Consider the following 26,890-nt stretch of genomic DNA (forward strand, 5'->3'; position numbering starts at 1 on the left):
ACTTCTTTCCACTAACATGTCATTGATTTGCTGGCTTAGAATAGACATCATGTAATGATAACCAACCTCTATGTTCATTTACAATATTGAGACCAACCTTCCGTACCAACACGATGAGAAAACATATTAGACATATGAGCCATATTTCTTAAATTTTTCCTATACCAAGCACATCACCCGCAGCGAAGCGCGAGCAACAATGGCTAGTATATATATATGAATGAAAGGTCCAGCCTCCGCGTCGCTTCCCGCCGCCGCCACCATCCCGCTACTCCGCCCGGCCGCATCGCCCCTTCACGACCCTCCGCCACCAGCACCTCCAACCCCTCTACGTTACAGCTCTCATCTAGCCAGTCTAGCCGGCGCCGCCTCTCTTCTTTACCATTGTCCAGAGGCGGAGCCACCACTAGAGCGAGCTAGGACGGCGGCCGCCCTAGCAGGGGCGAAGCTAGGTTGAGCGAATTTTGGCCACGTTGGACCCGGCAAAAATTACGTGCAACCCCCCGGCGGCTCAGCAGTTCCATCGCGGCAATGCCTCAGCCCATCCCTCCATCGTTTGCAAGGAGCAAGAATAAGCCCAGCAGCACACCCAATAGCCCAGCCCAGCTCTCCTTTCGTGGAACAGCAGCCCAGAAGGCCGAAACGTCGCCTCTAGCCTCCGCTACAGCCTAACCCTAATCACCGTTTCATCTTCCGATCTTCATTATTTTCACGTTGCAATCCGTAAGTCCTCCTGACGGTGCCGGCGCCAGCGGCTGCTCCTTAGTATTCATTCTCGACCACGCGTCTCAAGACGCAAATCTCAGCGACGACTTGCCGGTGGCCGGTGGCCGCTGCGTTAAGCTCTCCCTGCCCATCTGCTGTCCAGGTAACCCAAATATCTAATTCTGCAATCGGTAATCAACAATCAAGTCTGAAAGGTGATGTCTTAAGTTTTTTTTAGCAATACGATTGGAACATAGAAAGCGGATACGACGTTTGCGCTCCACTCTTCCAGCAAACAACATGTTCTAGCTCTTTCATTCTGGCAAGATGTTATAGGTATGTATACAGCTTAAGCTTGCATAGTTGCATTTCAGTACTGACTTTTAACAGTATACGCATGGCTGCTTGCACATATTAATAATTTAGTATGGACCTACTTTTTATTGCGTGATTATTTTCATAGGTAACCAAAGCTTTTTAGAAGGATTCTTTAAAAGAAAATTACCCTCAATTATTGACTTGCAGATTACAGAGTTCAGTGACGTTTCAATGAGGTACTGTGTTGTGAAAACTTATTTTGTTGCAATATACAATTTTTATTTTATTAATTTGATACTAGTATATTGCCCGTGCTAACGCTACGGGATATTTCATAATGCAAATCAAACAAGCAAAAGGCAAGACATATCTTAATATTCAAGTATAGAATGAGATATTAAGATTCATATTAGACATGGACGTGCAACCCACACGTGTGTCTATCAAATAAAAGAATTTATTAATGTATAAGATAATAACAAGAAAATTGACAAGTCAATACATGAAAATTATAATATGTCTTTAAAAAATCATTTTATTATGAAAATTCAGATCTCCTACATAATCATTAATTATTTTGTAGGTCCTAACTAAATTAGCAACATTGCCACATCTACTAATCCCCACTTTTCATCACCTTAGTGTATTAACCATCTCACCAGTAACCAAACCACATGAAAGCTATACAGTACAGACAACCTGATTGATGTAGCACGTTTGCATCTGAGAAGTACATAGACATCAATACTCAAGAGCCGAGTACCTGTACAAGAGTAGTTTGTTAGCCAGTTTACATCTGGTGTTAGCTAATATAACAGCTACCTGAAGCAAAAAATGTGTTACAGAGAACAATCCTTGGCAACAAAAATAAAATTTTCTTACTTCTTAAATGGTATTGACATATTGGCAAATAACTTGCATTGTGCTTTCTCAATAGCAGGCAGTAACAAAAACAAATTGCAAAAGAAAGATCAAATTATTACAAACATTGGTGGCTAGCTGCCTAGGAGCCTTTCCCTCCAATCAAATTATTACAAACATGTTTTAATCAGATTTTTCTCTACATTAATTCATCAAGCCTTTTTCTGTGCAAAGTGATCAAATTTTAGATTCTTCAGAGACAAAACCTCTTAGCTATCCGACTACCCTATACTCAGATTTACACCCCTCAAAAAGAACAAATTTAGAAACATATCTAGGGGGTTTGTGAAAAGTCTAGTCTTCTGTTCATCACCACAAAAAGAGATTGTAGGTAGATTTACGGTTTCAGACCCAACATTGAGTATAGAAGTAGGGAACATTTGCACATGAACCATTTTACCAATGTCTAGTAGAGCTGAATTCCAGTAGAAATTTCCATGCACCCCACCTCTCCTCTTTTAACATGCATGTCTAGGAAGAACAAATTATCGATTACTGGAACAGCACTGCAAACTCTCTAGCTTAAAATCTCAATAGTTATGAATATCCAGCTATATCCAATAATCAGCCTTGCGTTAATGCCGCATAGTCTCATTCATTCAGATTTAGTAGTTAGTGTGAAAACATATCTAGGGGGCTCAGTTTGTAATTCCGCACGTGGAAACAGTATAATCAGACCTTTAAGCCGGTAGTGCAATGAAAACTCATGATGTGTGGATAAAAACAGGAAGTACCACTCGTGCAACATGCCAGTCAACTTTGCCCAAGTGTACATTTTACTTGGATCTTAGAAAAACACATAATTTAGAAGGGTAATTCCTAGCAAACTGACTCACTACCATAACCCCAAACAATCTGTGCATGCAGATAGCAGCATGGACATTATCTAGACTTCTGCCTAAGGATCCATTCAGAGCACAAGAATTTCATAAGAGTTCCTTAAACTGAAGCAGATGTTCAGGAAATAACCAGACATTCCGAGATAAATTTTCGAGTGCCGTGAGAATTACACTAACAGGTCAATATAAGATTAGTGTGGCATTTGCATTACCTAGTATCAAACAGTTATAATTGAGAACAGAAAGGATATGTTACAAGGAAAAGCAGGTCCTCGCCGACGCCACTGCCATCGGCTAAGAAATCGCTTACCAGGTCGAGGACAAGGCGGGACAGGTCGATGGTCATGACGATGGCGAGGCTGGCCTCCCTCCGGACCACGGTGAGTTCCCGGTGGTGTGCAGCCATGAAGCAAAGAGCGCATCAGCATCCATGTGGCAGCATATCCACTGGAGCGCAATCTTGATGTCGGTGGGCAGTGGCTGATGGATTCAGTCTCGGCCTCAGCAACGTCTCTAAAATAGAAGAAATTAAACCAAACAATATATGATCGAATTAAGAAATGAAGAATAAAATTAACGATTCAGACATTTGTTCAGCAAGTTTGTGCTCAGCTTAAAAAATAGCTGTTTGTATTTCTGGCTTGATCAATGTTTGGTTACAGACCCAAATTAATTCTCATGTGTCCATGCATGCAGCGATGCAAATTTACAAAACAGTGAACCAAACACACGTACAGAGAGAGATGGAGTGTGGGAATTGGGAGGGCACGCATTGCATACCGTAACACATCGATCGGCAACGCGTCGGCGGCGCGGGGCGTGCCAGAGCGGCGGACAGGTGCGGATCGGATCCGAGCAGCGCGAGGGTGGTGCTGCAGCAGAAGACGAGCGCCCGGTACTCAGCGGCAGCCGCACAGAAGCGGGTTTCCTCCTCGTCCTCCGCCCCAATCTCCTCGTCGCACGGATTGAGTGACGCAGCAGCGGCTGCGGCGGGTGGCAGATCTAGGCTGCCGCGGCCCCATCCGGCCACCGGCCGCCGGGAGAGCGCGCAAGGGGCCTAGGCGCGGGCACCGGCTATCCCCCTGGCCGCCGCCGCTCCGGCAGACCACAGGCCACTGGCCGAGCGTGGGGACGAGACGGTCGGCCGCCGCTGCTACAACCCTAGGGACGGGCACGGGCCCCGCAGGCCTGGCCCGCTGCCGCATCCTTCCTCCGTGTTTCCTGAAGAGATTAGCAGAGGGGGGGGGGGGACTACCGAGGCTGGCGTGGGATTCGATCCCTGGTCGCCGAGGTTGCGCCCTGCGTGGGGGTGAGGGCGTGCGGGAGGGCGATGGAGGGTTGAAGGGGGGAACGAAAAAGCAAGAGAAGGCCGCGTGGGTGGGGTGGAGCGGGGAGAGGGGGGGGGGAGATCCAAATAATATCGGCTGTCGGATGTGGTTGAGTAGGGAGAGAGAATGAGTGAAAGTTAATTTGGTGTGCACGTTTTTAGTATCATCTTTTTTTGTGTGCGTTTTATGGGGTGGACGTAGTTTAGGTCGTGACTGTAGAGGTAGGATTTGTTTGGTGGCTGTAGGATAATTTGAAGTGATGTATTATAGAGATAGAGATTATGCACAGTATTTTATAATTATATTAAATACCGATCCAGCGACAATTTATCCTGGCTTCGCCACTGCGGCCTGGGTCCCCCTGGCCGGGCACCCGATCCCCACCCCTGGAGTTGCGAGTGGCGAGGACGAGGAGGCGAGGGGCCGCGGTGAAGACGGCTGACACGCCGCATGCACGCAACAAGCCAGCAAGGCCCTGAGCCAGCCTCATCCGTGTTATGGCCCTTGGTTGGACTGGGCCGCGGCTATCTCTGGCCCAGCAGCCGCCAGTCTAGGCCAGGTGCAGATAGGGCGAGTGGGCGACCGCGCAACTCCTGTCTACCCGCTCGTTGCTCGACTACGCTGAGCCGCACTCCAGGCTCCGCTCGCCGCCTGCCCGCCTCGCCTCGCCCCTCCCGGCCGCCCCCCTCCCCGCTTACCGCCTCGCTCTCGCCACCGCCGCGCCGGCCGACGGATCACGCACTAGCCCGCCTCCCGCCGGCCACTGGGCGCTCCCAGGCGGCCAGGGCTCAGCGCCACATCCGCTGGGCCGCTAGCTAGCCCCCACGCGGCCACACCGCTAGGCCACAGCGCCCAGCCACCGGCCGGCCACCAGGACCCAGCGGGCCCTGCCCCTGCTGGCTGCTGGTTGCAGGCCTGCAGCTCCACACTACAGGCTGCTGCAGGGTTTTTGGATTTTGGATTGAGGGATTTTAGAATTTTGGTCATTTGGTGATTGATGGGAGAGCAGATGAAGCCGTTGTGGGTTATGGAGGAGATGAAGCTGCAGTCTGCAGATTAGGTAGACATCTTCAATTCCACTATGCAAGAAGCGCTATAACAAACTAGTATTGTCAAATTTGTGCGTAATTATTTGATTTGATTACTTATAGTCAAAATTTTATAATACAAGTTCGCCCTAGGTCATTTCTCGGGCTGGATTCGCCACTGTATCGGCCACCTCGGACCCCAAAGACAACAGGCAGGGGCTGCGCGCCTGTGACGGCGCAGGTGCTGGGGTGGCGACACGCCCCTCTGCCCTTCAGCGCCGCTGTGCCCACCACCTCCGGCTCCTCTACTGTACTCCGCTCTCGGCTTGCCAGCCGGCGCCGCCTCTTTTCTTTGCCATCGGCTGCCTCGGACCCCTAAGACAACGGCAGGAGGCAGCTCACCTGTGAAAGCGGCGCCTCTCCTTCTGTTAATTTCCGCGTCACCTGGCTCCTCTTCCGCACTCTGCTTTCAAGCCCCTCTGCCATGGCCGTGCTCGCCAAAGGTGACAGCGAAGGGTAGCTCGCCTCCTCCACCACAAACCGCCTCGACATTTCCAAACCCTCACCTCACCCTTTTTTTTTTTTTTGCTTCGTGCAGTGGCAAGGTGGCCGATACAATGCCATTACCGACCTACCATTCGTTGGCAGCCCCGGTCAGGAAGCCTGTCGACAAGTTTGCGCTCCTCCCGGCCTTCCTCAAGGTCAGCATGACGTTCTCATTCAACAGTGCTGCCTGTTGATTTATTGTCCAACAATTTTGTCACACTCAGTTTTTAATGCTCCCTGCATTCACGGGGCGATCAAGCAGTAGGCGTGTGTTAACCCGATTATTGTTACCATGCATGTTTGTTACAGTCGTATGCACATCTCAGCTCCTCGCTCTGTTTGCCGCAGATTAAATTAGCTTCTTGCTCTGTTCCATACTTGGGTTATCTTGTATCTATGTCTAATTCATGACTCAAATATCAACTCATGCACATGTTTTTTTATGTGCCAACGACTATTCAGTTTGAAGCTCGTGTTGCTTTGATTTATTTTTCTCTCTCTCTCTGATGGAAACACTAGGTTAGAGGGCTTGTGAAGGAGCACATTGACTCATTTAACTACTTTGTCGACAAAGGAATCAAGAAGATCGTTGAGGCAAACAATCGAATTGAAGCGCGCAATGATCCATCCATTTACCTTAGGTATGCTCGTCAATTTGTGTAATATGTATTCTAACTATATTTTTAACTATTGTTATTAAGTATGTATTTTGTTGGTCACATTGCAGGTATCTTGATGTGCGTGTTGGCATGCCCTCGATATATGAAAATTGTAACGTTGAATCTATCACACCACATCTTTGTCGCCTTACTGACCGCACGTAAGCCTTTCATTTCCTCATATTTTGAACGTAAATTCATTTCCTCATTTGCATCGGTTTGTAGTTTGTACTTGCAAAACTAAGAAAGAATAAAAGAGAAATTATGTTACATATCATTTGAGCTAGATGGAATAAGCAAAAGATTTATGTGGGACTGTTATGGCGCTGGTATTGTTTTCTTGCCTAACATAATTCGGGCTGTCCACATCAAATTTCCTATTGTAGATGTTAATGATGTTAGATGTAAATATATACTTGTTTACATTTCCTTCGATGTATATATGTTTCTTTGTATTTGTGTATGCATATACCTCTTGTAGTTGTATATTATCCTTAAAGGCATGTTGAACAGAGATGAGTTGTTCTTGTAGTTATATATTAGCCTTAAGGGCATATTGAACAGAGATGTGCTATTGTTAACATGGTACCAGAGCTTCATGGTTATCCTAGATTCTTCTCGTCTTGCTTGTTGCCTCTAGTGAGCCGCCTGTTGCCCTGACTAGCTCTTTCCTTTCCTTCTCTCCTTTCCCGCTGACGTGGTGACGTTCTTTGGTCCTGTTTTGTGTACCTTCCCTTTTTTTTCTCGAACATGCAAGAGAATAGGTAATCCGGCCCAAGGCCGAGAACTGTCTGTCTTGTCAAGCCAGAGTCACCTAATGCGCAGAGGCCATCCTAAATACTCCAGATCATGAATAACAAGCCCTCCTTATTGTTGTGGCATTATGACTTGATTCCAGGAAACCAGACAGTTTCCACCATTTGCTTTTTCTTGACCGACCCTCAAGAATCCCCTCGTTATCAATTGCTTTAATCACCCATTTAGGAAGATCCAAAGCAATCATAGTAAATGGGTATAGCGGTCAGAACCACATTTACTGTAACAAGACAGCCTGCTCGATTCATAAGAGAAGCTTTCCAGTTTGGGAGGTTATCAGCCACCTTGTCAACCAGTTTTAGCCAATTTGCTTTGCTGTTTTTTTTTCGGATGCTGGTAAGTGCATGGAAAACCCTTGATTTCACAAGATAAAATGTTGGACCAGTACCCAATCATCATCTTGACATTGAATTGGAGATACTGAGCTCTTGGCAATATTGGCCACTAATCCAGAGACCTGACCAAAAATATCCAGCAGCTCCTTGAGGAGGTTATGATCATTGTGTTTGGCCATAAAAACATAATAACATCGTCTGCATACAAAGAGATACAGTACTGCCCACGCTCCATTGCAAGAGGCTGCAGAAACCCCAACTGAGTGGCCTGGCAAATGAGTGAATTCGGAACATCCATAACCAATATAAACAGCATAGGAGACAAAGGGTGCAGCTTCCCAATAAGCTCTTCCCTGGGAAGCTGCACAAATGGAGGAAAAGTAGGTTTGACCTAGCTTATGTGTTTTAGTACTAATGGGGGCAGTGGGGAGAAGCGTTACCAGGAGAAGCTGTAGAAATGTACGCCTTTTGGCTTGTAGTTTCAGGATACTTTGGTCATAACTCATAAGCACCTTATAAGCTGTACCTACCAGACCCTTTGTTTCCCAGCGACACCATCCCAAATCAGAGGGCTGCCACTATTGATTTTTGTAACCAATTTAGTCTGACACCAGCTAAAATTTGGCACCTGTGGGGCTGCTGGCTCAAAACGAGGAAGCAGCGGGTCCAATACTGGCTCAAGTTGTGGAATCGAGTGCCTGCAAGGCTGCTGCTTCAACTTGCGATGCCTGTGCCTAGCTTAGATCTCGTGGCTCTATCACCTTCTGAGCATGCAATGTGCCCATTCGTGGTTTCCCAATGTGCGTGTGATTAGCCCCGTCCTGGTCTCTGGCTAACTCTTGACTCCGCTGATCTTGAAGTATTCCGTGGGCACAAGTGATGACTACTCCACCATTTCCTTTGCAAACTCTTACTATTATCAGGATAGGTGAAAACACCTTAGCCCATCAGCGTATAGACTATAGAGTATATATTGAAATTTCTAACCCTAATTTCCAGTATCCCCACTCGGCCACCTCTCCCGCAGCCGTCGTCGCGCGAGCGCTGTGCCTAGTGCGGCAGCTCCTCCTGCCGATGCCCAGCTCGCTGCTCGCGCAGGCTCGCTTCAGGCTTCACCAATCCCGCATCCAACCTCGCCCCTATTCCCGGTCGCCATCGCCATGCACGCGGCGCGCCACGAAGACGACATGCGCCTGCTGTTCAGCGTGACCGCTACTGCTGGTGTTGCACTTGAATACTCGATCTCCGTCTAGGAAAACTGCATAGTCTTTCTCTGCTCTCTCTCTCACTCTCTGCTCAGTCCGGAGACCCAAATTCTCTCTTTGCTCTGGTCTGCACTCTACTGGAAGGCAACGTCAAGGACTCAAGGTGCTGAACAATCTCACTTGTGATTCGTGAGATCTGCATTAGATTTTGGCCACCTAGGGAGTGAGTTGGATTATTGGAATCCGTAAATCGGATTTGTGATCTGTAAACTACAATCTTGTTTGATGTTGTTGCAAGATGAGTTTTTTTTCAGTATTTTGTACACTTTTGGTTTGTCGATTTGAGCAGTTCTTTTATCCTGTAGCGGGGATGGGGATCCTCGTCGGCTACGTAATCCCCGCAGGGAACGGGGATGGGGAGAAAATGTCCCCCGTGAGTCTTAGCGGGGATGGGGAAATTTTCACCCTGTGGGGACGGGGATGGGGAGGTTGAACCCGACGGGGAATTCCCCGTTGCCATCTTTAAGTGGTCGCTTCTACACCCAAGTTCCAGGATGGTACAATCACTAGTACTTGGCCGCCACAAACCTTAGTCATGGCAGGACGGCATGTGGAATGCTAGGATGGTTGTTGAAGATAGAGTGATGTGGGAAACTCAGTCAATCTGACTTGATGGAATTTTTGAATGGGTAGAGAGGTAGGCAGTTAATTTTTCATTATGCATGATAGCGCATAGTGGTGGGAGATGTTTCATGAAGCACCAAGGGAGGATTGCTCTTGGTTTGCAACATGAAAGCTTGACATGCTGATCAATGGTGGCATTTGTAGATCTGTTGAACACCAATAGCTTGACTATCTTGGTGGTACAGTGGTGGTTTATGTTTCTAACGCATTCTTCTGCATGTTCAAATTCTATGTGACCTATCGAGTTGTCGTGCTTGCTCAAATTTCCTTTATTGTTTCAGTTATTCTGCTCCTATAGAAGTTGATATCCAATACACTGTTGGAAAGCAGCATGTAGTGAAAAGAAGGGTACCTATCCATCTGACTGAAAACCCTTTTGTTTGTTTGATTTGGTAACTAAGTTGGCCTTCTATTTTCCTTTTTTCTTCAGGATAAGTTTATCATTGGCTACTTGCCTATTATGCTAAGAAGTTGTGCCTGTATTCTGAATGAAATGGATGAAGCTGAACTAGCAAAATATGGTATATTAAATTCTTGTCCCTAAAAAAATATTTTCATTACTAAAACTTTGTAACCTTTTGTCTTACTTGCTGTTTTAATGGTCTCATCAATATGTTATGCCAGGTGAGTGCCCTCTTGATCCTGGTGGCTACTTTGTTGTCAAAGGAACGGAGAAGGTAACAGAAAACAGTGCTGTAATTTTCTTCTTTTCTTGCTGGTTTGATGTGGTCCGTGTTCCATGTGCTGCGATTGATTGCAAACCATAGTTATGGCCATTAACTGCTCAATGCTCTTGTAGTTGCTTCTTGTGTGTATTAATGATCTTGTGACATATTAATTTTCAGGTCATTCTAATTCAAGAACAGCTATCAAAGAATCGTATTATTGTTGACACTGATAGCAAAGGAAGGTTTGATTAAGTTATTTGATTACTTCAGAATATACTATTTTTGTTTGGCGACTGTAACATTAGACATTTATTGTTTTCCTTACTGTCACGCACATCAAATTAGGGTGATCGCATCTGTTACCAGTAGCACACATGCAATAAAAAGCAAGACGGTGATTCTTATGGATAAGGGGAAGATTTATCTACAGCTGAATCAGTTCACCAAGCCAGTATGGTTTATGTACTCCATTGTCCTGTTAATGAGTTTTTCCACTTTATGTATCAATTCATTTTGGAATACTTCATTGTGTTAATTCATTTTGAAATACTGGGTTGATTGGTGACATTCTTCATTTGAAGCTTTGGATATTTTTCCATTTTTCTCAAACATGCAGTATATTAGGAACAGAAGATCAAATGGGAACACCAAAGTTAACAAAGGCCATACTAACATGCTCCTACATGCACAAGCTCACTCAACCCTAAAACAAATGCTAACTAAGTGCAGAGCTGAAGTTAAATCTCAATTCTCAAATACACAAAGCATCAGTTTGTGCAGGCCTTTTGGTTCCATTATTTTGTAACAATTGGGGATTCGTTTGATTCTTTCGAAATGGTGAAATAGCTATGGGATGGCTGTTTGATAGGAGAACCCGTTCACCTATGAGCAATGGAATTTCCTTTGTTTTCTTAATTGCTTTGCATTGGCAGAATAGGACTTAAACAGTCCTCCATGATTAAGCTATAAATCCTATCTTAGCAACTAGCTGAGTGCCTCCACGATTAAGCTATAAACCCTATCTTAGCAACTAGCTGATTGCCTTACTTAAATTTCTAAAAGTTCGCTCTCCTAATGTAATCAGGATGTCATGCTTCAACGGTTCAACCTATTCCATTCCTACATTAAATCTGGTTACTATATATATTTGACCCTCCTAAATCTGAGAGAAATTTAAGGGGTCATAGATCTTAATGATATTACATGCACTGCCTGAGTTGGTCAATGGCATCAGTGTGTCACTGTTCAATGGCCACAAGCCCACTTGTTAGTCATGAGTTTCGGTTTATTTTTACATTTTATAAATGCTTGTAATGTATTGAGCTGACCTTCTCAAATTGAAATGATTGGCCATCTCATTTCATATATAGCAAGTTGACCTTAGTTGCCTTATCTATCTTTTGATTAACACTTGATGCCTCTGTAATAAATGTGTGCGAGTTCTAATATTGAATGCCTAAGTTGGTGAGCTATCACTCTATTTCTGAGCTTTTGAATTTTGCAGATTCCTATTATAGTGGTGATGAAAGCGATGGGAATGGAAAGTGATCAGGAGGCTGTACAAATGGTTGGCAGGGACCCAAGATATGGAGATCTCCTATTTCCATCTATTCAGGTAACTATTTTTTAAATAGCCATGATAAAATGGATACTACCTCAATAATTGTGAATTTGATTTTAAACCTGTGCTAAGTGTTTAATATTTTTTCGTCATCCATTTTTGTTTTCATTTTTCTCAATAGTTTATTTATATCTTATGTCTCTGGCTCATTAAATGTTTCATTATTGCTTAGGAATGTGCTTCAGAGAGAATATATACACGTCAGCAAGCCCTGCAGTACATGGACGAGAAGGTGAAACACCAAAATAAAAATCATTAACTTAATATCATTGATCGGTTATGCTGTTTAGCCATTCGTCTCGTTTTGAATTATGCCAAACAGACTGGTTTACTGTATACAATTTGTGCAGGTGATGTATCCTGGCACCACAAATAAGAAGGTAATTGTTGACCACACCTCTCTTCTTGGCTCTTACATTCTGAAATTGATTGCTAAGGATGAGGGGCTGATGCTGAGAGCTCAGCTTCTTATTAATCAATAAAGTTACTGTTGCTTGTACCTGTCTAAAAGTATGCATCCAAAATGCACATCATTTTTTTGTAGTGAAACCATCTATATTTGTTGTTCTTGATTTCTCACTTTCAGGAAGGTCGGTCAAACTCAATCCTCCATGATGTGTTTATTGCCCATGTGCCGGTGAGATAAATGTTTTTACTTATTGCAAGCCAAAATTGAAATTAATGGCATAGCTCATACACTTGCAAATCTCTATTTTAGGTTAAAGATGGGAACCTACGACCAAAGTGTATATACACTGCTGTAATGTTAAGGCGCATGATGGACGCAATCTTAAATTCTGACACCTTTGATGATAAGGCAAGTTCAATGATGACCCATATATCACTTCAGTGAAGGACTCAAATATTTTTCTGTCAGCTAAAGCTATTTTTTCCTTTACCAACTCTTACTGAAAAAAAATCATGCAGAATCTTGTGTGTCCATATGGTAGAATTAGGTTAGTTCTTTTTTTTTATAGGGAATTAGGTTAGTTCTGATGCAAGTGGTATGCGATGGGTGGTTCTGGGTCACTGACTAGTTTGTTTATGTGTTTTGGGTTGACCTAGTGACCCAAAGAAAAGGAAAATTACATTCATAACAATCATTGACTTAATACGGAGTTCTAAATTTGTCTTGTACTCCGACGTCAAGTGCTTAGTGGCGTGAGAGAAAGTGTGTACTCTGAAGGAAGATGGCGGGCTTGGCATCAGATGCTCTTAGACACACAAAACACATGTCTACTGATGAAACTGCTGCACCGGCTGCACCACCCTGGAGAATCATCGTGGGTGGCATGGACAAAAGAGCAAGTTGTCATTGCTGACCTGCATGGAGTGCTCACTGGAAACCATTGGGATGCCCTTCGGGGCCTCCTCCCGGCCTACTGTCAGATCTCACATGTTCAGGTGGGCAATGGGCAAGACACCTCATTCTGGAAAGATCAGTGGATTGGCGACCAGCCGCTGTCCTCGCAACTGCCTGCTCTACACAGCCACCTCCTGAGAGAAGGAGCTTCAGTTGAGGAAGTTGTCTTCTGGACTTGCAACACAATTCCAACCACGCTTGAGCCGGCAGGCGGCAATCGAGCTGCGCCAACTGGAGTCCATGCTGTTAGGTGTGAACCTGAGTGACAACCTGGACATGCGCTCATACTTCTTTGAAGATGAAGACCATCGACTCCACCAATCTCATCTACAAGGCCTCTGTCCAGATTGAAACTATATGCACCTGTCGTATACCTTCGTCTGGCGCAACTATGCCCCACCCAAGGTCAAATTCTTTCCTTGGCTTCTGATTCAGAATTGCATCCAGTGCAAGATCAACCTGAGAAAGAAGAATGTCCTTGACATAGACACCTGTGACATTTGCGGGCTCACCGGTAAGGACGCAGACCCCATTATCTCTCAGTGTCCGTTCACTCGAGCCTTCTGGATGAGAATCGGATGGAACCCGGACATGATCGCCGCGTGTGCAAGAACTGTGGACCTCCACAGCCCCGCCAGGAGTACCCAAGGACCCAAGGAAGCCCTTCTGCTCTGCAGCTGGGAACTGTGGAAACACAGTGACGTGGTGTTCAGGTCCCAAGCACCAAATGTTGAGCACTTGCAGCCTACAGAGAGACAGCAAAGCTATGGCTGTGCCGCCTACCCATACAAAAAGCCTGTTAAGTTTCATATTGGAGGCTCATGTTTCAGATGTAATCTTACTCCCCCTCTTTGCTGAGATCTGTATGATTCAAGGCTACAATGCCTAACCTTTTACCACCGGAAACACACTGGAATCTTTGGAAATATATCAGGTAGGGACTCTTCGTCCCTCCCGTTGGCTTTCAAAAAAAAATTGTCTTGTACTTTGTTTATGGTCTACTCTTTCTTGCAAAGAAACAAAATGTGCCTTATGTTTATTGACTTAATGAAATAAAATATACCTTGAATGTTAGTGATGGACACATGGAGTGATGGATGGTGATTTACTACAACATTTGTCCTTGAATATTACTTAGAAAAGAAGGGTGAAGGTTTTTTGACCACATGCTTATCATCTAGTTGACATATTTTCTTACATTTTCCAGGATTATGTTGGAAATAAGAGATTTGAGCTATCTGGCCAACTAATATCTCTTCTTTTCGAGGTGCATATTTTTCTCATAGTTTTTATTAGATGTTACATTTTTTGTTTCTTATGGTGTTTCTTTTGAAGGATTTATTCAAAACAATGAATTCCCAAGCTGTGGAGCGCATGAATAAAAATAGTGACAAGACTCGCTCTAGTCCTTTGGATTTTAGCCAGGTAATAGTATGCAAGTGCACATTTATGGATATGCATTTGTTCCCATTTTGCCTCCTGTTACTCTTGCAATGTTGTAATCACCAAAAAGGTTCACCTGAGTTCTGAATACCTAATATTGCTGTAATAACCCAATGTGACAGGTTACATTTCTAGCTGTAATATCTTCAGTTTTATCATTTTAATGGCATAACCTTGTTATCTTTGGTTGGCAATTTGTGTGGAAGATCTAAGGACCTTGCTGGGGCTTTAATATTTTTCTATTATTATATGCTTGTTTGGGTAACATATACTTCTTGGAAGATCTATTTGTTGACTTCAAAACCAGAGCTTAATCTGTTTTATTACTGGTTACTCTTTTCCAAACCGACACCATGTTTGACAAGAAGATATCAGAGCTTTTAAAACTATTTCTTGATTATTTAAAGTAAAAAAAAAGCTAACTGTTGATCGCAGTGTGCACGGTAGGTCGGTAGCACGTGTAGACAGTAGCAACTAACAATGACCCACTCTTGTAAAGCGTGGTTAGCTACACATTACTTTTGGTAGAGTTATTTTAGATACTAGGGGTTGCCAAATCATGGGATCCTCTCTAAAATTATGCAGGATCGTCTATAAATATACGGGGAGCCATACCTTTTTTGGATAGAGTAAGAATTAAACCAACCCATGCCCTGGCTTTCATGCTACTGCCCTTCACCACCACTATGCTGGTAGCGTCCTTGCTGCGTGTGCCATCCCCTCCTTTTCATAGTTAGAGATGGCTAGCCTAGGTGCAGCCACTCCTTTTTCTTCTCTTATTTCTTCAAACCCCTCTCAAATTATCCCCCTTCCGAAATATATCTGAGGGTGTTGTCTCATTAACCATATTTGTTAACCACTTAGGATGCTCAGACATGGTGTCTTGTTTATGTAAATGTGTTCCCTTTTTGCAGTTGATAATGCAAGATACTATTACCTTTGGTTTGGAGAGGGCCATTTCCACAGGAAATTGGGATATTAAACGTTTTAGGATGCATAGGAAAGGTGTATCTCAGGTACCAAGTTCTCCATACCTTTGATTTTTATTTATCCCCCCAGTTATTTTTTTAAATGTAACCTCTTTTTCTTCTGATTAAAGGTTCTTTCAAGGCTATCCTACATGGCAACTTTAGGCTACATGACGCGGATAACACCCCAATTTGAGAAGACTCGTAAAACAAGTGGTCCACGTGCTTTGCAGCCTAGTCAGGTGAAGAGAAATCTTACAATGTTGCTACATAATAGAGACAAAAATTTCGTGAAAACCAAGAATGTTAAAACCCATCTGTTCTTCCTAATTTTATTTGTAACAGTGGGGTATGCTTTGCCCATGTGATACTCCTGAAGGAGAAGCTTGTGGATTGACAAAAAATTTAGCTTTGCTTTCTCATATCACAACAGACCAAGAGGAGGGCCCACTGATATATCTGGTTTGTTATATTTTGGTTCATTTAATTGTACTTTTTGGTGTTGATGTTTTGTGCCTATAATAGTGCATTAATGATCCGATAGGCCCTTAAGACCATGATTAGATAGCTAACTTTCTATAGCAGTTTCATACTCTGTAACAACTCTAGCATCAAAATCTTTAATACCCAAATTGCTATCAATCGCGCTTTGTTGTTTACCATCTCGAACCTGTTGCATACAACAGTAGATCCTGCAATACCTTGATTGCAGAAGTATATCAACTAATATTTTCATCTTCAGGCTCTTCTAGGAGTTGCATTAGATTTTAAACTGCATTGTACTTTTCTAAATGTTTTCAGCTACAAGCTTTCTCAATCTTTTTGGGTGTGCTTTTAAATTTCTTTTGGAAATGCTTAAAATGCATACAAGTATGATCGGTATTGAATATAGTAATAACTACACAAAAGCAACCTTTTGGAAACCACAACAGCAAAACTGTACTTGAATTCAAAGTTCCTGTAACTAGCCGGACCTTACAGAGCAGCAAAGCAACCACAAACTGATCCTTAGTTACATAAGATACTTGTCTGTTTGCTTTAGTACCTATAACTTGGTACGCTGATTCAAAATTTTCTTACTCTCTTTTCACTTGGTTTCTCTACTTCTATTATAATCAAGTGCATCAGTTTATCTATAATATTATATATCTATTATTCTTATTTGTGTTCATTCTTTACTGTAGTGTTATAGTCTAGGCGTGGAGGATTTATTGTTTCTATCGTCTGAAGAAATTCATGCGCCGGGTTCATTTTTGGTCATGCTCAATGGATTAATACTGGGGAAACACAAAGATCCTCAGGTCTTATTCATTACAGATCGTACATACGTGTTTATTTATTTGACTTTTCTTCCATTATAAAGTTGTGTCTCATGCTTTCAGAGGCTTGTTATTGATTTGAGGAATTTACGTCGATCTAACGTAATTGGCGAGTTTGTAAGCATTTTTATTAATGAGAAACAGGTATGTCCTTTCTCTTTGTAACTATTAGGTTATAACGAATCTGACCATCATGCAAAAGAAGCTGTGTACCTATTAGCTGATATTATCCTAAAAAAGCTTGGAAATTAATTTTCAGTTGTTCCTTCGTCCCCAAAACACAACTCTGAATACAAACTTTTTAAAATATAGCAAAAATATACTAATATGAAATTACTTTTTCAAGATTTTCAAGACAAACTTATCATTTCATGTTCAATTATCCAAACGGAAAATCAATACATGAAAAGTAACTTGTAACTGAACTTTGGATCTGTTAACTCCTGAAACTCTTGTTGGATACCATTTGGTCATGAGTTCATGAGTGAATGGGATTGTGATATAGTCATATAGAGGAGCTAGAAACATTTGAACTTCTTAGGGAGGTAAGTATAGCATAGATCTGGAAACTGATTTCCTTGTTTTTCTGAATTGCATTTTGTATGACATCTTGCTAAGCCTTTAATACTTTCAGATAAGAAGACCTATGATATCATATTTTTCAACAAAAGTGAACAAAAATGGTTGCATCAACATTTCTACTGGTTTAACATTTTTAAGTTATGCCTTAATCTTGTATATTGCAAATTTGTTGTCCCGTGATTTATGTTTCTCATAAGGGGGACACTTTTTTTTTCCGAAGCATAGGCTGAACTGCATCTCATTGCATTAAGAAGGAGAAAATATTTACATTACAAGACAAAATTCACACCACACCTTACTTGTTCAAAGAATACACACGCCTGAAACTCATAAAACACTCAAACAGAACAACTAAAAATGACTTTTATTAGGCAGCAGCCCAAAGCTGCGCCAAACCTTTTGCACCAGCCTTACACCAGAGGTTCCCTTCAAAAATTCTTCTAAGAACAACCTGGGCATTTGGTACAGCACCATTAAAACACAATCGTTTCTGTGTCTCCCAATCGTCCATGCTCCTAAGGTGATCATTGAGTTTACTCCGCTATTCCAATGTCCTGGAATTAAAGTATCAATTCAAAGCCACCAAACACAGAATACCTCATCCTCAACTCGTGGAGGGAGGTCTGGTAAACCAGAACGTCATAAGAGTAAATACCGTCTAGAGAAGACAATTTGTCAAAATATGTTGAATTGTCTCCTGCTCTTGGTCTCATAATGGGCACTGATTTGGATGAGGCAGCCCTCTGCGAGCAAGTGTATCAGCAGTCCAACACCTATCATGTGCTGCTAGCCATAGGAAAAATTGATACTTCTTAGGTACCCAAGATTTCCAAATAAACTCCCATGGCTCAAAATTAACAGCCCCATTGAAGAAGGCCACATAAGCCGATTTTGCTGAATACTGATTGGATTCTGTGAATCTCCAACGATGGTCATCCTCTGCATTTGGATGCAGCTGCACGATTGTGTCCAAGTCCCAGACATCAAGAAAATCATAGAGGGCAATACCACTACCACCACTTATATCCTGGACCCATCGATGATCCATTAGGGGCTCTCTCACAGTAGGCTGGTTCTCTCTTCACTTTAGGATTAAAGCAAGAAGATTAGGGGCCAAACCAGCAATTGATATTCCTTGTGTTTCTATTACCCACATTAGTAACCATGTCAATTGGGAAAAGGCCCTGATTGAGGCATGGACTTAGATAGGAAAAGCAGCCCACTGCTTGTTAGGTTGCGTGTTGGCAAGCCAAAGTCATTACATCCGCAATGCCTATCCAAAGGATTTAAGATCATGAAATACCAAGTTCTCCAAGCTCTTTGAGGCGACAAACTTTAGTCTAAGCAATCAAACAATGTCCAACCTTTGTCTCTTTTCTTCCCCTCCAAAGAAAACTTCGGCAGATTTTGTCTATAGCCTTGACCTTGATGGCCCATGGAGGGAGGTCTAGGGCGAATTGGCGATAGCTAGATAGATCACTGCTGAGGTCATAACAACTTAACCTGAACCAATATCTGTCCCAAGGAAGGAGGTCTAGGGGGACATTTCTTGAATGTGTTTTTTTCCATGTCAAACATGTAATCTTTTTTTACTTGTTATCTGTAATTTAATGCTTTGTATGTTTTTTTTATCAACGAATAAGTTGCAAGATACTAACCTTGGACCTGCTTTTATAGCGTTGCGTTCACATTGCCTCTGATGGTGGCCGTGTTTGTCGCCCACTTATAATTGCTGATATGGGGATATCAAGGATCGATGAGACTCACATGACAAAACTGAGGGTCGGCATTTTGAGTTCCATAATTTCTTGACTTGTTATCCTTTATTTTCTCTTTCTCATAAGTTGGTTTTCCCTCAGGATGGAACTTATGATTTTGATGATTTTCTGAGTGGTGGGCTGATTGAATATCTTGATGTCAATGAAGAGAACAATGCACTGGTACATCATGATTCTTTTGCTTTTTTTATGGTTATCCAAATTGTGGTGGTGTGTACTAATATGATTCAAACAGATTGCGTTGTATGAGCACATGGATCAAGATGATGTTGAAAGAAGCAGCATCACACACATTGAAATAGAGCCATTGAGTATCTTAGGGGTTGTATCTGGACTTATTCCATATCCACACCACAACCAATCTCCACGTAATACTTATCAGGCAAGGATGTAGATTATCATTATATATCTCATTGTTTCTTGGTTTATTTTTCTATTGACATTTCACTTATTTCAGTGTGCAATGGGTAAGCAAGCGATGGGAAATATTGCATATAATCAGGCAAGGAACCTCATAATTTTTGTACCAGTTAATTGTTGCATTTTTTTGTTGAAAAATCTCTCGATTTAAATGCTACATTGGTTGGTTTGGTTGTAATTATTGCATGTATTCAGAATATTCAGAAACTTAAAGTTAATTTTTATATTGTATTTAATGACTTGTTTGATCTTCTGATGCTGTGATATCTGGTTCTATCTTCTTTCTCAGGTTCTTTACCTTTTATGGCAAAAGTAATGTTTTATTTTCTTTTGTAATGCACTGCAGTTGTTCAGAGCAGATTCACTACTGTACTTACTAGTGTATGCACAACGTCCACTGCTAACGACGAAAACTATTGAGTTGGTTTGTGTCTAAAATCTCACCCACACTCGTTCTTTGAATCAGTATGGTGGATATTTTACTGCAATTTGTTTTCAGGTGGGGTATGATAAACTTGGTGCTGGGCAGAACGCCACTGTTGCTGTCATGGGATATAGTGGTTATGATATTGAAGATGCAATTGTGATGAACAAGTCATCCCTTGATCGAGGGTTTGGCCGTTGCATAGCATTGAAAAAGTAATATTGTACTTCCAATCAGTGGCATGTAGCTTGTTTTGATTGTTTGATTGAAGTGCTTTGCTTTCATGTCTCTAGTTCTGTTGGTCTCCTATATTATTGGTTTTTTGTTTTTTTTGAATGAAAATTATATTATTAGTTTTTTGTACATATGTTATTTTCCACTTACAGGTACACAGTTTTAAAGGACAACTATGTAGATGGTGTATCGGATAGGATTGTTAAACCCCAAAGAGATAAAGATGGTGTTTTGATGAAGCAGAATATGAGAGTAAGGATATGGAGTTATCACTGCCCATATTCTGCGACTATTTTTTAGAACTGTTTCATTTTTCTCACCTAAGCATGTTCTAGTTAACACTAACAATATGATTACTTATTGATAGGCATTGGATGATGATGGAATTGTCGCACCTGGTCAAATTATTCGCAATCATGATATCTATGTGAACAAGCAAACTCCCATGAACACTTCAAAAGGTATAGGTAGGCCATTGACAGACAGGTAAGGATTCTTTCCCCTTGTACTTTTCCTTGTTTATGTGTCCACTCTTCAATTTTAGGGTTATTAAGTTTTGGTCTTGATGAATGCTATATATGTTTCCCTTTCCTGTAATTTTACCATCTAGGTGCTACAAGGACTCCCCTGCCATTTACAAAGGTGTTGATGGTGAGACTACTGTCGTAGATCGTGTAATGCTGTGCTCAGATACAAATGATAAGTTGTCCATTAAGTGTATTATTCGTCACACTAGAAGGCCAGAGGTATGGTTTGTATGCTCCATGCACCTTTTTTTTTTGCACGGATGGATATAAAATTTTTCTTTCATGTTTGTATTTCAGGTTGGTGACAAATTCAGTAGCAGACATGGGCAGAAAGGTGTTTGTGGTACGATTATTCAGCAAGAAGACTTCCCCTTCTCTGAGAGAGGAATCTGTCCTGATTTAATCATGAATCCACATGGTTTCCCAAGGTTTTATTTTGCTTGTTATTTGTTTTATTTTTGTTATTTTCCTCACCTATCTCGTTTTATCTGAGGAAGTTTCTTCTCTCATGATCATTAATATGAATATTGTAATTGTAGTTTTATTTTGTAACTGTATACCATCTGAGGTATTTTAGCTTAGCTCCAAATTAATATAGAATTTGGGTTCTTTAGTTCATTCTTTGCTGTCACTAACTATGGGGGTGTTAGAAGTTGATGTTTCCAGTACTGGAGATGACATTATATAGAGAACCTCATGAGCCATATGGGCCTATAGTATATGGACCTTGATAGACTTAACACTCCCTTCAAACTCAAGGTGGAAGTGGAGCATCTGAAGCACTGAGTTTGAGCAAGTGAAGCCAATGTTGCTCTCAAGTTTGTGCTTATAATTGAATAAGATTGCCACTTGCAATTTTGAAGGCACATACTGGAGATATTGCTTTCTGATGAAAATGAGACTGGGTGAAAGTGGCATGCACTAATGTGTTTTGTAAGTTCATGCTTCATGGGATCATTAGCAATCTGTATGGTTCTAGAATTATCACATTAAGAGGTAGGAAATGCCAAAATCAGCTAACAACTAATGAAGCGATACAATCAATGAAGTGGTAGTGCTTGAAGTTCATGCTTGTTGGACTTCCATACAAGAGGTCAAGAGCCCAGAAAAAATGCAATAATTTGTAACAAATGATGACCTGTTGAGTAAGCATGAGGGTGAAGCAGACTGACATGGGCATAGAACAAGCACTGATATGATCGTAGCACATGAAGCAATGCCCAAAATGGACTTAAGTAGGAGCACTAACAAATGGACTCAACATGTGGACTGCAAAAACAATACCACGACTGGTAACAGTATGATAAACAAGGCTGCCCACAGTATGCCGCTATAGAGAGGGATCCTCAAGGAGTATATTTGTCCTATAGGATCCATTGATCATGGGCATGCAAAATTGATATCAATGCTAAACCCTAAACCCTAACCCTAATCAATGCTACAAGGCTTTATATAACTAAATTGGTTTTGCTGGTATTATTATTTTTTCTGTGTTTATGCTTATTTCAAGGCTGCCTTACTCTTATTTTGCTTGCTAGTCGTATGACAATAGGTAAAATGATCGAACTTCTTGGTGGAAAGGCTGGTGTTTCTTGTGGTCGATTTCACTATGGCAGTGCATTTGGTGAGCCAAGTGGTAATGCTGACAATGTTGCAGACATAAGGTATACTTTGGCGTTTGGTCATCTTGGGACTGTAGGTGTGTTTATTACTACGAGTTTTAACACCCATTTCTTGCATACCAGCTCTACTCTAATTAAGCACGGCTTCAGCTATGGTGGAAAAGATTTCTTGTACTCAGGTATACTTGATATCAAATTACTTTATACTTGAGCTTTAGTTATCATGTTAAATCTATTGATTAGATTCGACAAAATTAGAAAGCACTTAACTCAATAGTCCTGTAGCGGACTTGTGGATTGAATGAGTCATTGGTGCACCAATTTGCAACAAGCTAATGTAAAAATATTACGATTAAATTTGGTGTTTATAGAAATACATAATATACAAAAGCTACATTGGGAAAAGGGGACAATCTTCATAATATACAAAAGCTAATGGCTTCAAGTGTACTACACTATTCTAGTCATGTAAATATCTTGTTTCTTGACATGTGTTCTCGACTCATGTTCCTGCCATAATTTTCCAGTCTTAATTTCTCCTCTCAGGAATTCTTGGTCAGCCACTTGAGGCATACATCTTCATGGGGCCAATCTACTATCAGAAACTGAAGCACATGGTAATGATGGTTCCATTCTTTTGTTCCTTTTAACTTGGTTAGGCTTTGTTTTCTATTGCTTCTGTGTCCTTATTTTTATGCTGGGATCTCTCTATAACATTACTGCATAAGGTTTCTAAATGCATTCATTACATATAAATTGGTGTCAGTTGTGTATCATGAACAAGCTTTTCTCTACCAACAATTGGTACAAGGCCAAATTATGGAAGAATAGTGTTTTTCACTTGAATTGACTATATTCATCGATGCAGCAAAAGTTTACCAGTCAAACCTCCAAAGTGTTTTTTTTAACATGCTGAGCACGTTTTTCATTAAGAAGAAATAGTGTTGAATGAGTATAAAGTGTTTAATGAGCAACTTCAGTGTGATAGGAGATGACATGTTAAGTAATCTGAATCCACATATAGCAAGATCTCAGTCCAAAACTCTAGGAAAAGATCTAATCAACGATCTGGAAAACATTGTGATCAAGGACAGTTAGGGCCTTACCCTCACATGTGCAATGCGAGGAGACCGCGACTCGAACCCGGGACCTTCCTGTCATAGGCGGTAAGACTCTACCGCTTGCACTAGGCTTGAACGAGAGGCAAGCAGGTAAAAGAAAGGATAAGGTGAGGGGTAGATCAAATTCATTAACATGTGGGGCCACTGTTGTTACCTAAATCCTTCTATCATCCAAGCACTCCCTAATGAAGTGGTAGCGCACATTGATGTGTTTGCTACGCTCATGGAACACTAATCCGCCCGACAGCGCCCAGCCAAGCAGCACAGCAATCTTTGCTACACCAGTGTCAGACTTTGGCAAGATTTGGATGTCTAAAAGTGGATTATTTCTTTTTGGTACCATTCTAATTTTCTTAAAACATGGATTCTCTAGGTTCTTGATAAGATGCATGCTCGAGCTAGTGGACCACGGGTGTTACTGACCAGGCAACCAACTGAGGGGCGAAGCCGTGATGGAGGTTGGCAATATCTTCTTGTGCTGTAGTCATATGGCTATATTTACTAGTACCTGTTGATTATCTTATTCTCATTCTATAATATTGTTTACAGGCTTGCGTCTTGGTGAAATGGAACGTGATTGTTTGATTGCATATGGTGCTAGCATGCTAATATTTGAACGGCTAATGTTGTCAAGTGATCCTTATCAAGTCCAGGTGATATCAGAAGTAGTTTGTGACTTATATTTTTTAGACGTTGGAATCATGCAGGGTGGCCTAAATGCTAATAGTATTATGGAGTGAAATGTACTGGATCTTTGAGCATTTCCTAGACTGTCACTTTGTGCATAAACTAGAAAAGCAAGGATCTAAGTCCTTCAACCTTTGAAGTGGTTATCATCTCTTGTTAACCCACTTAAAAAGTATGATGAATCGATCATCACTTTGAGGTGACTAGTGCATGTTACTCTATCATATTTATTTTGCCAAAGAATAAATTTGCCTCTTGACCATTGGGCCTCTTGTCTTGAAAGTGGAACTTTTTCAGGACACATAATGTTGTTTGATCCCTACTCCCTAGGACATACCACTAGTTGATTTTGTTTGAGGCACATTGTGGTTTTGTAGTTTGTCCCTAGGACTATCATATAATACAGTTGAGTTATAAAAAGAACATTTTGACCTTCTCCTTTTGGCCCACCTGTCATTTTTTTTAGAACCGAGGATCTTCCCCATTTCCATTACTAGAACGGAAATACAAGCAGTAAGAGTTTTTAAGAAAGTAGAAAGAAAAAGACCAGACAGCTAACAGGAGTGCGCTTAACCACCAGCGCAAGAGAGGACTCGAACTTAACTGACATAACTACTAGCGACAAAACCACCTTGACAGTATCCTGATTACATCACCTCTCAACACAGACCAGATAAAGAGCATTACATCTCTGCATACAGCGTCTTGGTCTTCTTGGACGCCAGCAGCGTCATACTCCTTTCCATTTACACTAGAACAAAAATCTCGTCTACTTGGGCTTGTTTCTGAATTCTTGTTGTATTTTAGGATAAAGCGACAATAAAAATGGTAACCGAATAAAGTGAACACAGAAATAAAAAAAACTAGAGACAATTGTTTTTTGTTTTTGTTTACATTCCATAATACTGTTTCTGTCAATATCATATTTGATTTTGTTTTTGAGAAAAAAATGTGGAACTAGAAATAGTTTAGGCTTTGAGAGACAAACCTGAGTCTGCTGGTAGGTTTTGAGATGATAAGTGCTGGCTTGGGGAGAAAAAGGAAAGAAAAATGAGAAAGGCATAATGGTCTTTTTAACCGATCTCCAAAATGTTTGTTTTCTTCAGCACCTAGCAAAATCTACGGGTGGGTGTTAGAGACAAACTGTTGTATCAGGTGTTATCAAATTCATATTAGAGTACTGTAATAATGGAGCTAACTTAGCCCAATGGCCAGGCCAGTTGACAATTTCTGTTATTTATGTCATTACTTATTTCAACCAGTATCATGAAGCACTCTTTTTTTTCCCCAATGGGTATTGCTGTGGCCTCACCTCGTGTATGAATGTGAACATTTTTCAGGTTTGCAGAAAATGTGGCTTGTTAGGCTACTACAATCATAAACTGAAGACATCATACTGTTCAATGTGCAAAAATGGGGAAAATATGGCCAAGATGAGGCTGCCATATGCTTGCAAGCTTTTGTTCCAGGTACTGCATAAGAGCGTAATGTATTGCTTTAATCATAGAACCTGATTTATTTTGGCCCTGCAATGTAATTGTTTTTCTAAGACTTCTTAACTGCCACAAAAATTTAGGAACAGTTTTTTTTCAGGTATAGTACCCATCTGGTATATGTGCTAACAGATCATTTGTGTTTGAATTTTTGTTACGATTAGTATCTCTTATGTGGACTACTCTGTTTAGTTCCCAAAATGAATGTAGGTTGTTTTAGCCTTCTCTCTAAATGAAACCAACCTAGAAGTTTTTTTTTTTGACTCTTTACTTCGTTGCCACCTTGATATTATGACTCACAAATGAAGTGCAGTGATGTTTTAAGCCTTATTCACAAGTCTAAAGTGATACGTTTGGAATTGGACTGATCGCATGCATGTATTTTTTTTGCAGTTTTTTTAGACAAATACATGTTAGAGCTATTTGCATTTTCGTTAATGGAGATGCTGGAGCTCTTTATCACCCCACCTATTTCTCTTTATAAATCTGCCTGCAGAAAATTCCACAATCCACTTAACCCAAATGAACTATCCTGGTATCGGTCCCATTCCCAAAATGATAAATCTCATTTCTTGGTAGGGGAAAGTAAGTCATACTATGAGGAATTTTGTCAGCATTACCTTAACTAATTCTGCTAGTACATGTAGGGTATAGCTATGCCATGCTGCATTTGATTTCATTATGTTCACTTGTTTGATTTTCTATTTCAGGAATTGCATGCAATGAATGTTGTTCCACGCTTGAAGTTAACTGAAGTATAATACACGATAGATGCTGGAACTGGACCAGAACATTGCTATCCAAGACAAAATACCTGGCAAGTGGCCGATTTTAACTGAAGTATGATAAAACGCCCCTTGTAAATTAAAGTCCTCTTTGATAGGGCTTCTTTGCAACTAGTCAAGAAGCCAGAGAAACCACGTAGGAGCGGTCTTCTCCCGCGAAGGTGTAGCAGATTTATTTCGGCCGCCGTGCAATTGTTGTATATGTAAGCATGCTATCCCAAATGATACAACAACAACAACAAAGCCTTTAAGTCCTAAACAAGTTGGGGTAGGCTAGAGTTGAAACCCATTCCAAGCACTTCTATCTAAGGCTAAGTCTTTGGATATATTTTATCCTTTCAAATCTTTTTTTATTGCCTCTACCTCATTCAACTTCGGTCTTTCTTTGCCTCTCTTCATGTTACTATCCTGGTTTAGGATTTTACTACGCACCGGTGTCTCTGGAGGTCTC

The 26,890-nt window shown here is 41.4% G+C and overlaps 1 protein-coding gene and 1 long non-coding RNA gene across 5 annotated transcripts; one reads left to right on the top strand and one right to left on the bottom strand.

Annotated features, from left to right (window-relative positions):
* Nucleotides 1-1,635: 1,635 nt before the first annotated feature.
* On the bottom strand, nt 1,636-3,632 carry LOC136488706 (uncharacterized). The gene is made up of 3 exons (XR_010767403.1): nt 3,564-3,632; nt 3,094-3,296; nt 1,636-1,786 (listed from the first exon to the last, which is right to left on the bottom strand). It is a non-coding gene; the product is annotated as an uncharacterized lncRNA (long non-coding RNA).
* Nucleotides 3,633-4,678: 1,046 nt separating this feature from the next.
* On the top strand, nt 4,679-26,890 carry LOC136537006 (DNA-directed RNA polymerase III subunit 2-like). 4 transcript variants are annotated; one of them, XM_066529118.1, is made up of 39 exons: nt 4,679-5,171; nt 5,283-5,655; nt 5,738-5,840; nt 6,205-6,326; nt 6,413-6,505; nt 9,666-9,732; nt 9,815-9,905; nt 10,009-10,061; nt 10,230-10,294; nt 10,398-10,503; nt 11,557-11,667; nt 11,846-11,905; nt 12,024-12,053; nt 12,260-12,310; nt 12,392-12,490; nt 14,244-14,303; nt 14,372-14,461; nt 15,394-15,495; nt 15,579-15,689; nt 15,793-15,909; nt 16,632-16,748; nt 16,830-16,910; nt 19,026-19,130; nt 19,208-19,288; nt 19,362-19,508; nt 19,584-19,628; nt 19,893-19,970; nt 20,046-20,185; nt 20,357-20,456; nt 20,572-20,690; nt 20,815-20,950; nt 21,029-21,159; nt 22,270-22,395; nt 22,477-22,532; nt 22,900-22,970; nt 23,848-23,932; nt 24,024-24,127; nt 25,502-25,630; nt 26,365-26,890. In XM_066529118.1, the coding sequence occupies exons 2-39, from the start codon at nt 5,624-5,626 to the stop codon at nt 26,413-26,415; spliced, it is 3,465 nt and encodes a 1,154-aa protein (XP_066385215.1). In that variant the 5' UTR covers nt 4,679-5,171; nt 5,283-5,623; the 3' UTR covers nt 26,416-26,890. The 4 variants fall into 4 exon arrangements, 3 of the variants coding, with proteins under 3 accessions (XP_066385215.1, XP_066385224.1, XP_066385220.1); XM_066529127.1 differs by having other exon boundaries at nt 5,283-5,642; XM_066529123.1 differs by having other exon boundaries at nt 5,293-5,655.

Source organism: Miscanthus floridulus, chromosome 1 (genome assembly GCF_019320115.1).
Source record: "Miscanthus floridulus cultivar M001 chromosome 1, ASM1932011v1, whole genome shotgun sequence".
NCBI lineage: Eukaryota > Viridiplantae > Streptophyta > Magnoliopsida > Poales > Poaceae > Miscanthus > Miscanthus floridulus.

Coding starts and splice junctions, on each gene's coding strand:
- LOC136537006 (XM_066529118.1), top strand. CDS start 5,624: ATGGCCGTGCTCGCCAAAGGTGACAGCGAAGG. Junction 5,656..5,737: donor GCCAAAGGTGACAGCGAAGG/GTAGCTCGCCTC, acceptor TGCTTCGTGCAG/TGGCAAGGTGGCCGATACAA. Junction 10,504..11,556: donor TGAATCAGTTCACCAAGCCA/GTATGGTTTATG, acceptor TGAATTTTGCAG/ATTCCTATTATAGTGGTGAT.